We start from the raw sequence: 15,783 nt of genomic DNA, 5'->3' as shown, positions 1-15,783 counted from the left end.
ACAGCCGCATTTGAGACCATTATTAAAAATCACTATTACAACCAGGGTTGTGGCTCATTGGTACAGCCCTTGCCCTAGCACAGGTGAGGCCTAGTGTTCAATCACGAGTACTGTGAAAGCAAAAGGAAGGGAATCTAACTTCAGACTTTAGATGCTTTGAGAATTCTTTTTTTAAACAATACCTTTTTTATTTTCTTTTTTAAAAGCAGTCTTTTTTTAACATACCAATCCCAGTTCCCTCTCCCTCCCCTCTTCCCACTCCTCCCACCTTCCCCCCACCCCACCCCTCATCTACTTCTCGGAGAGGGTAGGCCTCCCATGGGGAGTCAACAAAGTCTGTCCTATCCCTTTGAGGTAGGACCAAGCACCCTCCCCCATATCTAGGCTGAACAAGGTATTCCTTCATAGGGAATGGACTCCAAAAAGCCAGTTCATACACTAGGGATAAATACTGGGCCCATTGCCAGTGGCCCCACAGTCTGCCCTAGCCACACAACTGTCACTCACATTCAGAGGTCCTAGTTCAGTCCTATGCAGGTTCCCCAGTTGTCAGTCCAATGTCAGTGAGCTCCCACTAACTCAGGTCAGCTGTTTCTGTGGCTTTCCCCATCATGGTCTTAACCCCTTTGCTCATATTGTCTCTCCTCCCTCTCTTCAACTGAACTCTGGGAGCTCAGCCCAATGCTTAGCTGTGAATCACCTTCCATCAGTTGCTGGATGAAGGTTCTATGATGACAATTAAGGTAGGCATCAGTCTGATTATAGGGAAAGGCCAGTTCAGGCACCCTCTCTACTATTGCTTAGAGTCATAGCTGGGGTCATCCTTGTGGATTTCTGGGAATTTTCCTAGTGCCAGGTTTCTAGCTAACCCCATGATTGTTCCCTCTATCAAGATACCTCTTTCCTTGCTCTCCCTCTCTGTCCTTCACCCACGTTTACCATCCCATTCCCTCATGTTCTCCTTCTCCTCCCCATCCCTCTCCTCCCACTCTCCCAATTTACTCTGGAGATCTTATCTATTTCCTGTTCCCAGGGGGAATCCATGTATGCCTCTCTTAAGGTCTTTCTTGTTAAGTAGCGTCTCTGTAGACTGTAGGCTGGTTATCCTTTGCTTTATGTCTAATATCCACTTATGAGTGAGTACATACCATGTTCATATATTCATCTTTCTGGGTCTAGGTAACCTCACTCAGCATGGTTTTTTTCTAGTTCCATCCATTTGCCTGCAGATTGCAAGATGTCATTTTTTTTTAATCACTAAGTAGTGCTCTGTTGTGTATATGTACCACATTTTACTTGAAAATGGTGACACCTCGTGTATTTAAATGTTTGTGTAAAGACTGATTTTTTTTTCTTAATTCTATTGGAGTGTATTTAACATTGAGGGTTATACAAATAATTAGAACTATATTTCCCAGAAGGAAAACTGCATGATTCAACATAATTTTATAAATTACAGTGTTACTCATATAAGTGGAAAAAACTCAAGATGAGACATCAAAGAAAAGACTAATTAGGGCACATAGTCTACAAATGCACAGAACCCCATAATTAAGAACCTGAGACAATATTAATATTTGACTTTTAGAACTGAAAAATTGTTTTCAATTTAAATCTATATCAATCCTCTGTTTTGCAAACAAATAGAGTGAAGCCTTGAAAAATGAAGATGATTCAACCAAAGTTAGTGTAGTCGAGCAACTTCTGCATCTCTCAGTTACTCATTGTTTTCATTTTATAGCATATGTTCTATTTCTTTTTATAACTTTGTAGATTGACAGAAAAATAGACATTTTAATCAGTAATACAGAATTTGAGAATATTATGACTTAGGTTCAAATTCTTAGAGAAGGATTTATTTTACTTTTGTAAGATGTATCTACTTGGCACAAGATGTTGTTCCCTATTCAGAAAATTCTGTGAAGGAATAAACACCATGATGCCATATTTAGAAGGTTATCTATAGATGGAAGTTTCTGTCCTGCTTGGTCCTACAGCTGTTCAGTGCCAAAGAAACACACAGAGGCTTATATTAATTATCAACTGTTTGGCCTATTAGTTCAGGCTTATTACCAACTAGCTCTTACAACTTCCATGAACTCATAATTCTTGTCTATGTTTAGCCACATGGCTTGGTACCTTTTCTCAGTGCAGCTTTCTCATCTTGCTTCCTCTTTGTCTGGCTGATGACTGCTCTTTGCCTTTCTTCCTCCCAGAATTCTCTTAGTCTGTTCACCCTTCCTGTACTTCCTGCCTGGCTACTGGCCAATCAGTGTTTTGTTAAAATAATATGCGTGACAAATCTTTACAATATACAAGAGTATTATCCCATAGCAGTGATCTGTAGAAGGTAGAAGATTTGTTTAAAAGAGTAGCTGTGTCTTACATCTATGAGTGTATGATGTGCGTCATCTTTGAGAACATGCCAACTATTTGATAGCTAGGTGTCAGTAGGAGACCTGGAAAGTTCATGCATCTATGGCCAGAAAAATGTAGATTCGGAGCAGTGAAACAGGACTCATGTGACTGGATTTGGGTAAACCAGATGGAGAAGTGGAAGATGAGGCTTAAGAGGAATTAGATAGAGGGCTATCTAAACAAAGCTAAGAGGTGTTTCTTCTACAAGTGCAGGGATGGACCAAACTGAGAAGACAGGTCAGAGATATCAAAGTACAAAAAGGAAATGCCTTTAAGAGTGATTACTGTGTATTGGGCAAAAAATGATGATAGTTTGGGATTGGGAGATATTGGGAAAGCAAATACATTAAAACCATCCCTCCTTTAGATAATTCTATATTGAGAGGAGAATTCTGTTTCCTAATTTCTATGCCATCAATACCTAGTGTATTGTCAAATGGTCAGTAATGTCCCATGCTAGTAACTGAATCTGGAAAACAAATTCAGTGAAAGGATGTTCTGCTTGAATTTTCATTATTTTTATCCAAGAAAATTCATACTATGTTTCTCATATCAGTTCCTTGCCAATTTGCTGAAATATATAGTTTTCCATCCTGCCTTAGGGTGTTTATACCCACAGATTGAATGGGTAAAAACACTCCCACAACTTGAAAATAAATATTTAAATGAAATGTATGTGTTCTGAGTCTTTTTAAGATGCGCTTCAAATGCCAGCGAATGTTGTTTTATGAGAAATCCACCCTCTCGTGCAGTTATCTGCTTTTAGTTTGCTTGTTAATGATATGAGTGATTTGGAAAATATCATTCAGTTGTGACTGGGTAGGGAAGACATCTGACTATGCTATAGGTTCCTTCTAGTTTAGACCCTCTGGTTTCATGTCTGAAGGAGTGAGTTGTAGGGAAGATTTTTTTCACTGCAGTTTCATCTGAAAGTCTGAAGAATTGGGTACAAGGAGATAATTCAGTTTTGGCCTCTGTTAACCTCCGATCTCTAGATGAGAAAAAGAGACTTGGAACAGAAGCCTAGAAAGTTGATGTTGGCTCCTAGCTGTTTTCCAGCAGTAAAATTTTCTATCACTTTAATAATTTACCAAATACTGTTTTTAAATATTGGATCAATTTTTTGCTTCTGATAAATAAATGTGCAGGAAATGGGTTTCAAACTATGTCAAGATATCGACTACAGTATAGCATTATATGCATGCATTATAGAAATGAATGTTTCCATGCCTGTGATACCAATTATATAATCTTGGTAAAGTTTGATTCTTGAATCTCAGGGTGATGTCTATTGCAGATCAAGAGATTCTCCATGGATCTGTTTATCTCCAATAGGAAGTGTTTTCCAGAAAACTCAAAGACAAGATAAGTGCTCTCTAATAAAAACCAAAATTGCTTTTATAGAAAAGCCATGTGGTAAGATAAAATATATTTTATATAATTTCTTTGGATACACAGAGGCAAATGTGATATGATTAAAATACATTAGTATATGTCTAAAAGTACCTACTAGGTATAAGTTAGTATATATATAAAAGTACCTACTAGGTATATGTTTTAGTCAGTGTTCTGTTTCTGTAAAGCAACATCGTGACCAAGGTAACTGTTATAAAAGAAAGCATTTAATTGGGGGCTTGCTTACAATTTCAGAGGGTTAGTCCACAGCCATGCTGTTGGAAAGCAAAGAGGTGTGGCGCTAGAGCAGTGTCTGAGAGAGCTTTACTTCTGGAGGCCACAGGCAGATAGAGCTCTCTCTCTACTTTTAAGCATATGAGTACTTTCTCATTTTTACCTCTTTTAAATACCTGTACCTATGCGCTCTCTGTCTCTCTGTCTCTCTGTATATATATATACATGTGTACACACACATATAATTTTTGAAACAGGGTTTCTTTGTGTAGTTCTGTCCTGGAACTCACTCTGTAGACCAAGCTGGCTACCTGCCTCTGTCTCCCAAGTACTGGCAATAAAGGCATGTACCACCACTGCCCAGATAATTTTTAAATCATTTATAAATGGAAAAGAAGCCTTAAGATACATTCTCAAAAGAAAACGTACTGAGAATAGCTATTCAACTAAATTATGGGAACTCATGGTGAATAATTCTGGCTCTACAAGCTGAAAGAGAGCTTACTGTGGTGGCTTGTGAGGAAAAGCACGTCTTACACAAGCGTGGCCACTGGAGTTTGTGTCCCAGATCTCATGCTGCCTGCCATGATGATAATGGGCGGAGCCTCTGAAACTGTATGGAGCCCTCTCAATTAAAGCTTTTCTTTCTAAGACTTCCTGTGGCCATGGTGACTCCTCACAGCAAATGGAAACCCTAACTAAGACACCAACTAAGAATCAACATAATCATAGCTGTTAAGTGCCTAAACATCCCTGTTTAACAGGAAGATAGGATAACTGATGGCCAGCTTCAGAATGCCTAGGGCCAATCTTCTCCTAGTTGGCAAACCTTGAATTTTCCTCGTACCTTTGTTGTCTCCACACTAGGAGGTACTCACTGGGCACTTATTTCATTACTGGTCTCTCATAGTTTGGATCTTCTTCATTCTTTGGAGCCATGGTTAGTTATTGCCCTAGTCTGTCCTTCATTACCCCCAGATACACACAATGCCTTCTGTCTCAAGTATTTTCTCTGTTTAGCTTTCTCTATTGTGCACCCAAATTTCTGTAATATAACATGCTGACCTCGTGTTCATTTTTTTTGAGGTTTTAGCAAACAGTATTCTAATGGGCATATTTTTTCCTAGACTCCTATCCCTTGGGTTGACACCCTCCAATTAAGCTATTTCTCCTTAAGGTTAGCAGCAAGGAAGTCATTGTATTTTATGAATTGTGCCTTTTCTAAAACCATGCCCCAATATTTAACATAATGCTTGATAAACACATTGCTGGAGGGCTGGAAGAAATTCAGGCTTATCACTGTAGAACTGAAACCTTGGAAATCAGTAGCATCAACCATCAATAATAAAGGCAATGGGGCTCCAGGTTTCCCTCTTTGTTAAGAAGTGAATGGAGAAAAATGAAACTATTCAACATGTATGTAATTTTTTCTCAGTGGTCATTCAAGCTGTTATATAAAAAGATAGCAGAAAGAATCACTACAGTAACAAATATCTACAGTGATCTGAAAGAACTCAGCATATAAGACTTTATGGGCTGAGAAGATGGCGCAGACAGCAAATTGCTTAACTCGAAAGCCTGGGGACCCATGCTTCATACCCAGAAACCATATTTAAAATAAAATTTAATTGAAATTTAATACATGCATTCACGGGGTGTGGTTGTAGTGCTAGGCAGATCCCTGGCAGGTGATGGACAAAGCACACAGCCTGGTTTACTTTGTGAGCTCTGGGCCAGTGAGAAGCCCTGTTTCCACTTTCAGCCAAACAAAACACAAGTGCATCATCCTTGAGGAAAAATGTGCACTTGTCTTCTCCTTCTGTCAACATGCACACAAATAGAAACATAAGCATGTACACAGACACATACGTGCATTCAAAACATAAGCATCAAGAAAGAAAACATAGAGGAAGGTATTTTAAATGAACTTTTTATTAAATAATTTTCATGATGAATTAATCAATACATTTTGATTGTTATATATTAATCCAAACTAGGATAATCACATAAATATTTTGGATTATTTTGCTGAGAAATTCCCATGTAGGATCTCATTTAATCCCTCAGCAGACAGATACACTATGGAGCTGCTTCTATATACTCAACATAATGAGGAGTTGAAGTCCTTTAAGCCATTGGGAAATTATCCCAATTTCACTGCCAGCTAATACCATTGACACATCACAGTGTTATCTATGCCAAATGCAATGTCATCGCCTCCTACGCCAATATGGGAAACTCTCATAAGAGCAGGCTAATAGAGTAAAGTGGCCTTTAAAGATGACATCAGTTCCAAAAACCAAATTTTACTCTGCTTCTTTTAGAATAGGGTTAAAGATGTCTATGGCGGGGGGGGGGGGGGCTAGAATTACAAGGTACTTGATGGCGATATATGCACACAGAAGGCTGAGATTATGAACAAAGAGAAAACTGTGGCGAGGAGCTGCAGGCAGGCTGCATTCTGCCGCTCAGCTCCCAGCCGCCTGGCTAGCTTATGCCCCGAGATAACAACACACAAACTGCATTCATTTAAACACTGCCTGGCCCATTAGTTTCAGCCTCTTACTCACATCTTGATTAAGCCATATCTAATCTGTGTAGCACCACGAAGTGGTGCCTTACCGGGAAGATTCTAGCGTACGTCCATCTTGGGCCGGAGCTTCATCGCATCTGGCTCAGAGAGGCAAGGCATGGTGATTGCCTGAGGCATCTACCTCACTTCCTTCTTCCTGTTCTGTCTACTCCACCCACCTAAGGGCTGGTCTATTAAATGGGCCAAGGCAGTTTCTTTATTAACAAATGAAATCAACACAAACAGAGGACTCTCCCACATCACTGTGTTGTTCTCCTTACTGTGTTATCGTGGACAGCAGGGAAAGGGGTCCATACCTTGCGTTGTCACAGTCGGGAGAGAACGAACCTGCACAGTGTGGACAGGGAGAGGAACAGGGGACAGGACACCAAGAAGAAACCAGACAGGTTCGAGTCAGGTGCCCCGCATGGATTTCTTCATAACATCCCTTTTAATTTAAAATTTTTCAATTTTCTAAAATAGCTGTGCTCCTTTTGTGAAGCATACATATAATGTAATAGTATACAAAATTACAATCAACTTTCTCTGTTTCCCATGTATGATGTAGAAAAGATACCAGAAAAATTGCAGCAAGCAGTTATACATATTTATTCATAAGTATTTATTTGAGATGGAATGGAAACTACTTTATAACATTTAGGAAAACACAAAGACTCTTGCATGGATTCTCATTTATGTTCTGTTTACATGATGAATTCATCAGATATGTATTTAATTAGTCTCATGTGTACTTCTTGTTTATCAAATACAATATCTGTATAAATACTCACAGTACATTTTTTTTCTGAGTGTGTTTCTTAGATGTTTGCCAACCTGAAACAAGGTAGAGCTGTTTGAGAAAAGAAACCTCAGTTAAGAAAATCACACACCATGGGTGATACTGTCCCTGGAAATAGGGTCCTGGGATGTGTAAGGAAGCAGGCTGAGCAAGTCATGGAAAAATGAGCCATTCAGCAGCATTTCTCCTTGAACAAAAAAGCAAACCAGAAGCCTGGTGTTGGTGGTGCATGCCTTTAATCCCAGCACTCGGGAGGCAGAGGCAGGTGGATCTCTGTGAGTTGGAGGCCAGCCTGGGCTACAAGAGCTAGTTCCAGGACAGGCTCAAAGAAAAGAAAGAGAGAAAGAGGGAAGGAAGGAAGGAAGGAAGGAAGGAAGGAAGGAAGGAAGGAAGGAAGGAAGGAAGGAAGGAAGGAAGGAAGGAAGGAAGGAAGGAAAAGAGGAGAAAGAAAGAGAAAACTAGACTACCAAGGAATTCACAACATATACCACCTCCCATGTTCTAATAACCCAATAAAATTACTGGGTTTCGAGTCTTGACTGTAGACATTTGTGTCCCAGCTGGAGATTCATCCCTGTCCATAGCAGCACATACAGGATCAATCAGCCTTCCCCAGCACATGAATCAGTGAGGAAGTCTAGACCGCACTTCAGTTAGTTTTGTGTTTCCTTTTCTTCATATTTACTTCCATTTCCCCCTTTGTGGGGTGATCCATTGTGATTCTGTATAACTTAAAGGCTTTATCGGGTCAAGCTTTGCTAAGGGGTGGAATTAAGCACTATTTATGCAAATCCCTTTGAATCTGACCTTGAATGGGATTTAACAAACTAGAAAAGCAAGAAGCATTGGGCGGGAAAGCAAAAAGAGCAATGGATTTGGGACAGTGAACAAAGGATTTTGGTGTGAGATTCAGGAGCAGCCTAAGGATGATCTTCATGAACTTGGTCCAGCCTATCCTGAACTCTTGTATAGTTTTTGCTGTTAGTTTTTGTTGTGGTTATATCAGGATGCAGTTTTTCTCTGTATCCCTGGCTGTCCTGGAACTCACTTTGTAGAACAGAGTAGCTTTGAACTCAGAGGCCCATCTGCTTCTTCTTCCTGAGTGGGATTAAAGGCTTGCGCCACTACACCTGATTCTGTTCTGGTTTTTACTGGCTGGTTGTAAGGATTTACTTATTCTATCATAAAGCCAGTAGCGTCTAACCTCCTCAACAGGTCCTAACAATAGATACTTACGCCTACAGTGTAAAAAGTAGGATTTTCTGGACAAGTGAGTTGTACAGTCACTTCCTCGGCGGCTAAAGAAGGTGCCTTTCTATCCTTTTGTCCTCCTGAATTCTTTCTCTCTGGCTCCTGTGTGTAATATGCAATACTTTTTAACAAAATGAGGCTTCCCACCGAGGTATTCATTGATTAAGCTAGGCCCTTGCCCAGTGTTGGCCTTTCCTTTATCTTCTGAAGATAAAATGTGGCAGATTGTCGAAAAAGCTGTGCATGGACCTCTAGTTTTTGTTCCTATTTCATTCTTTTCTTTTTTTGTCTCACTCAATCCCTATCGAATCTATTAATCATTTAAACAGGATGGGGCTCTCACTGTCCCTCTTGTCTGCCTTGTCATTGCCCATCCTTCTCAACTCCACTCATCTCTTCTGCCACCCTGATCCCCATTTCCCACCAGACGGTTGTAACGATGTGACTAGCTTTTGGACATGCCATAACCCTTTTGGAAAGCATCATGGGAGGCATTAATCTGGCTATGTAGTTCACCTTCCTGACCTCTTTTCCAATGGAGCCCAGGACCCTGGCAGGCCGATTCTCTAATCGCTTTTGTACTGGACACTTTCCTTGTTACATGTCCAATTAAGGATGGATTCCTGGCCTCGTGTTCACCTAGGGACAAATCCAGGGCCTCTCAACCTCATGATATGATGTAAAGATTGTTCTCCTGGGCATCTTTTCCTTGTTACCTGGCCTACATGGTCTCCTTGCCAGAGACTATGGCTCATTCATCACATTACTTCTGTAAACAGAGCTTTCGTTAAACGTGGGCTGCCAGGAACATAAAAAAAAACAAAGCAAACAGCTAGCAGAGAGAAGGCTAGAACAGTTGGTTTTAAAGAGAGACAGCATTCAACGGAAGGGTAACTGGTAGCTCACAAAGATATGCAGCAAGGCTTGAAGAAAGTCTCCATATTTTCAATGCGTCCAATTAACAGGCACTATGAACATCATGTGCAACCGCTTTTCCTTCCGACACTAAATCCTGACCACCGCCTCAGCATCAGCCCTCTCACAGGAGAGGGTTGCTCTCTGCATTTTTTTCCTTTACAGTGGAGCCACCCCCATGGGAGACTTACTTGCCTCAGTTCCCTCTGCCCGCTCATCTTCCTGCCACTAGATGTCAGCAAATTCAGTGAACCTGCATAGTCCACCTGTTCTCTCTGTTTCCCCATCTGAATTCTGTACATAAAGTCCTGAGATGCACGTGGTACCACTGGAGTAATGGCCCTGTTTATCACACTCTGGGGACTGCTGGCGACACTGTCTTCTCTTGGTGAAATCAGTCAATGGTATTATTACCTCTGCCCTTTGCTCTTTGTCAAAGATAATGAATTTAACCCAACAGCTTTGCACCCATCCCTTCCTATTTGTGTGTTGAACTGACTGTACATTCTCCTCCCTCCTCTAGTAGATAAGAATTGTTTCAAAAGCTAAGATTTCATTTACCTTTGAGCAGCCTCTCCAGGTATAGCTATATATCTTATTGCAGCAGGGATAATGTAGATGTCTAGGATAAACCTACAGGAGATACTATTCTGTTGTTTGGATTTATTTTCTTTCTGTTCCCAGATTATCAATTTTTTCCCCATAATACAGCATTAAATGTGAAATATTCTGCCTAGTTTAAACTGTTTTGGCTCTAAGATGTCTTTTAAGTGATAATCAAGCATGGACTATTTTGTTATGTTCTAGAGAAAATTCAGAGGTCACAAACCATGACACCCCATCCAATTATGTCAGTTCAAGACATAATATTCATGGTCCCATCACTATTGCTATTGTGATACGCCCAGGGTTTGTGGCCGTTTACCATAACTATGCCTTCAGAACTATTATTGAAGACAAAGCACTAGCCACAAAGGCCTCTCATTAGTTCATTTGGTCCTGTCATTGAACATGTGTTTGTTTCAATACTCTTCCAGAAGTTAAGAAGGTGAGCCAAGGGTATACACACGAGGGAACAGGATTCTCGTGGAGGAAGTGACATAGGAACTATTCTGGAGCAGCAACCATTATCCTTCTAGCGTGTTAAATGAACAGGAAGGCAAGAGAGGGTAGAAATAATATTAACTTGTGTAGACCAACTTCAGGATTTCCTGATCAGCCATGAAATGCTACAACTGAGCCTCCTTTTAATCAATACTGCTCTGACTACTGCTTGAGGCAGTAGTAGTCTCTTTAGAGTCCTGGGGACCACTTAAGAGGTTAGGACAGTAATTCAGAATGAGATCATGCTTTGAAACATGGTGGTATCAGTAAGGATTAGATGATTCTGAGTCTATTCCAAGGATCATATGCCTTTTTCAACGAACAACTCTTTTAGTGTAAATGCTGTGATTTCGTTTAGTAAATAAAAATCCTATGTTGTCTTCATCATCGCTATACCTCGTACATATTTTTGTGGGTCTTTAGTTGAGTTGAAATGATCTTAAGAGTGAATTTTTTTGTGTGTGGTGTTTTAGCAAGCAGTGCCAGTTCCAATTAATTTAGGGAATCTGTATGTGAAAGTTATACAAAGCAGCATTGATCCCGAACGTTTTCATTTTTACCGATTTCTACTTCACAGGCGGAGCTTTTTAAAGCCAGGAATTAATGAAGGATTGATCTTCATAAGCTTGTCATATTAAAAATCTGGTCAAATCCACCAAGTAGTTTAAATGGTTCAGCATGTGAGAAAAATGTTCAAAGAGGAAATTGTTCAGTTCCTACACTGCGAGCTCTGAGACTTGGGCTATCGCTTGCTTTCATCTGCTATTAGCCCACGTGGTAACTTATACTCTCTGTCTCAGGAGCTCTTGAGAATGCACCCGCTGTTTAATCATCTTCTGTTTTCCCCACACACAATGATATTTTTCCTTGTAATTTTTCAAGTTGGTTTTTCATTTCCTTCTCTGCTGCCCGCTTTTCCTTTGATTTGAGACAATGATGTAAAATGAAGATAATTCACCTTGGTCAGACAACTTACAAACCAAAGAAGTAAAAAAAAAAGTGGTAGGCAAGAAATGATTTCCTGGAGTCTGTTCTTGCGTTTGTTATCATTGAGAGTAAACGTACCATTATTGACAATGCCGTTCATACACGTGTTATCTTTCTATCTGTGTCTGTATGTGAGAGCTGGTTATGTCCCATAAAATATAGGGATTATTGCTTGATGTAGGTTATTTTCAGCCTAGCTCAGGCTATCTGCAAGCTAATCCTATATATAGTTGGAATCCATAGTATGATGGAAAATATTTTGTTTCACCATAACACAGTGATTCTCCAAGTATGGGCATGGCCTAGCAGGATCAGCATCAATTACAGTGCTGTTAGCAATGCAGATTCCAAAGTCTTTCTCAGATTCCTACATGTGAAACAGCCGGGGATAGGGTGGTGAGGCACTAAGCTAGACATCAGTGGCAATGTAAACTTCCCAATCTTTCTAGAATTTGCCACAGTAGATAGATTTATTGACATGACTGCCTTCCCCATCTTCTTGCCCTTCTTTGGCAGACTGGTTCTAAAATATAGTAAGTGTTCTCTCAGTCTGAGCTCCAGTAACCACACTGGTGGACTCGAGACCTTCTTCATGGAAAAGCCACTGTGTCTCTCCTGCTGCCACCATCAATCCTCTGGCAGTGATTCGGGGCGCTATTTTGTTAACCCTTCACTTCCCAGTTGTGATGAAGATGACAGGGTTGGGATACCCTCTCTCAGAACTGAAGCAGCCACATGGGGACAATTCTGGTGCTCGCCCTTGTCCCAGTATAATTAATATCAGTCCCTTATCCTCTTTGAAATGCCTCGGTTCGGATGGGAAATTAGATTATAGTGAATATAAATCAGGAGAAATTCTGGTAACTATTGGAAACTTGTCAGAGAAGGCTTTGATTGAGAAAAGCATATTTAGGACACAAAAATAGAAGAAATGGAGGTACAGTGGGTAAGCAAAAGAGGACTAGAGGTTGATGCGAGATAGCCTTAGCAGTCAAGAAAACATGGAAGCGGGATGTTCCCAGGGGAATCAATGACTGAGGTGAAGCATAGATCACCATCTGGGCAGCTGAAGCAGTTGGGAGGGTTCAGTCCTTAGTTTGGTAGTAGACGTAATGGTTAAAGCTCACACTGTGAATAGTGACTGGTGGTAAAGGATCCAGAGTGATACTAAAGAATTTTACTTTTGTGAACGCCCAAGCAACATGTCATTTGAGATTGTTTGGGTAATTTAATAATTTATACTTTAATATTATTAGAATGCTACTGGTGGACTTTGGGGATTCATGGCCTCTGGAGGCAGAATTATAAAAATACATAGCTAATATGCTATGAAACTATTTTTGAATAGTAATACAAATATATCCTAGCATAAAATGTTCAAATGAGAATTTTAACCATAGTTATCTATATGGCTAAAATTATTCATTTTTGTTAGTTTAAGGACTTTGCAAACAGTTTGAAAAGTACAAATTGTATGACAAAATAATTTGAAAATGAATATTGGTACATGACAATAAAAAGGCATATCTGAGTTCATATAATCGTATGTTGTTTAGATATTTTGTTGTTGTACGTTAACAATTTGTGTGTCCATGACAAAGCATGAAAGGCTTTTTCTACGGCATGGTGTATAAACTGAGCCCTATGTGTTACTGAATTTCACTGTTTATTATATCTGACTATAAACCTTTCTGTGTCTCTCTTTCCTTTCTGTTTTCCAGCGGGGTTAATGTATTTCCTCTTATTCCCTCTCCAACTGTAAAACAAAAGCCTTCCTCGTTCAGTGAATTGTTGTGGTTTCCTAACTCCTAATCCAGGCTGTGCTTCAGAGTTGATTGTCTGGAAAAAACCAAAACTGAGCAATTCTCTACCTTGCACTTTGTTTAAATTGTACATTAATAATTAATATACACATTATGCATTTTTAAATTGAATATTATATTGAGGGTAGATAACAATATGTCTTTCTTTTATGCCCTGGCAATGCTGAAGCATGAATGGGCAGCCCATTTATGGTGGTTCTGTTGAACTTGTCCATATTGGATTTCATGGTCTAAGTTGATGAGGACTGACAAGGTCTCTTCCTCTAGAGGGCACAAGATCTCATTACAGATGGTTGTGAGCCACCATATGGTTGCTGGGAATTGAAATCAGGACCTTTGGAAGAGCAAGCAGTGCTCTTAACTGCTGAGCTATCAGACTCTCATACCCATAACTAACTAAAAAAATTTAGCCTGGTTCTTTCATAAAACCATACATGAGGAGATATTGTTCATTATCTGTCTTTCATTATCTGCAGATTATTTCATTGTTTTGTGTTTTTTAAACTATATTTTTCTTTCTCCCCATATAGTTAGTATTTGGAGGAAACTTTTGAGTACTGTGTTTTCTGTGTATAATTCTTAGTACTTTCTCCATAATGATTTTGAAGAACAGTCTTGCCATGTAACCTTAAATTAATGATCCTCCTGCCTCATCCTCCCAAGTGCTGAGAAATACAAGTGTCCAACCACCACAGCAAGTAACTAGATTTATCGTTACACAAAATTTATTTTGTTTTTGTCATTGTCCGTTCAGCTTTCTTCAACCAAACAGTGGCTATTAATCATCATAATTTCTTAAATCTTAGTTCTCATTTCTTGTTTCAGGGCAGGTATTTTAGGTTAGAGGCAGTGGTGACTATTAAACACTTGACAACAGGCTTTTTCAACAGCTACCCCAACGTTGGTCCTTTTAAGCATTTTTCTGGGTTTTTTTTTTTTAGTTGGAATTTCTTGACTTTCTAATCATTTCTATCATTAGTTCTTGATTTCAAAATTTTGATCTCCAAGTAAAACAGGTAACTCCCAACGACAGATAAAGACTAGAACATCAACTCATAAGCCCCACCCCCCTCTGATTTGATTTTTAACTTTACTCTCTGTGAAGTCATGCTTAAATTAGTATTTCAGTTAATAAAGCCCCATCTTTCAAGAAATCCCTTTTATCTCTCTTCACATATATATAGACTTAAATGTTAACCTATTTTTACGTGTTATTTTTGCCAGTGTAGGGAGTTTGTAGGATATCACATCAGTCTTAAGTTGCAGTTTTAGAGAATTGGATGGCACTAGCTGAAACAATCTTATCCTGGCAAAGCTGATCTGCAATAGTCTCAAAAATTAGAGCTTGTTAGTACTTATCCCACATTTATTGCAGGGTATAATTCAGAGTGAGTTACTGCCAAATCTTCCTTTCTGTGTCTTTTTGATAATTTCAGCAAAAAGAAAAATGATTACCTGAGAACGGATACACCTGTTTGCTTGAATATATCAGGAATGAGTGTTATTCAAAGTCCTAACAGTTAAAATAGATGCAACTTGCGCTTACTGTATTTCTTTAAATCTTCGGGATTTTTTTTTTTTCTGTTTGAGTTAGATTATAGAAGATTCCTCTTTAAGAAAAATACTTTGTGCACACAGAAATCTAGAGTGTTTATGATATCCTGTAATTATGGGAAAGGCATATAAAATATGACTAAAGAAAAAGCAGGATGTTAAATATTGGCGGCAGATCAGTGTTTCCACCGCTTATTTATTATTGTAAGCCATTACCCCTGTTTCTAACAGAGCTTGCTTACTTTCCTTGGCAGGTCAGTTTCTTCTGGAAGAATCTCGCCTCACAGAAGCCGCTGAGATGGCAAAGAAAGCAGCCGAACTCGACAGCACAGAGTTTGACGTCGTCTTCAATGCTGCTCACATGCTCAGGTAAGTCCTTGTTTCTCTATCGTCCGCGAATGATGCTCCGGCTTGAAGAAAGCAATTCATTATATTAATTTCCCCACTGCACCATCATAGACTGCACTTTTAAAATGAATCATACTGCCTAGCCAGCTAAAAATTAATAAGAGCTACTTCATTCATTATAATCTATGTGTCCATTGAGCAGAGAAGATGAGCTCTCAGGGCCCAGAAAATTATCGAGATACTTCTACCTACCTTTCCTCTTCCCTTCAAAAATTACTGCAAAAGGAGAACTGTAAATGTAAATTTAATAACTGTCTACTTGATGTCCCCAAATACAAACATCATATCAATTAATAAAATATGTTTCTATGTTTCTGTTATTA

At 39.3% G+C, this 15,783-nt stretch overlaps 1 protein-coding gene across 1 annotated transcript in view; it reads left to right on the top strand.

The window, feature by feature from the left end:
- The window catches only part of Tmtc2 (transmembrane O-mannosyltransferase targeting cadherins 2), a 388,745-nt gene that overhangs the window by 301,759 nt on the left and 71,203 nt on the right, over positions 1-15,783 (top strand). Inside the window, exon 10 of the mRNA XM_038314716.1 lies at positions 15,307-15,421. Coding sequence (XP_038170644.1) covers positions 15,307-15,421 — 115 coding nt within the window. The remainder of the gene's footprint in view (positions 1-15,306; positions 15,422-15,783) is intronic.

Source organism: Arvicola amphibius, chromosome 17, assembly GCF_903992535.2.
Source record: "Arvicola amphibius chromosome 17, mArvAmp1.2, whole genome shotgun sequence".
Classification (NCBI taxonomy): domain Eukaryota; kingdom Metazoa; phylum Chordata; class Mammalia; order Rodentia; family Cricetidae; genus Arvicola; species Arvicola amphibius.
The sequence above is the reverse complement of the archived record's forward strand: the minus strand, read 5'-3'. Positions and strand labels throughout refer to the sequence as shown.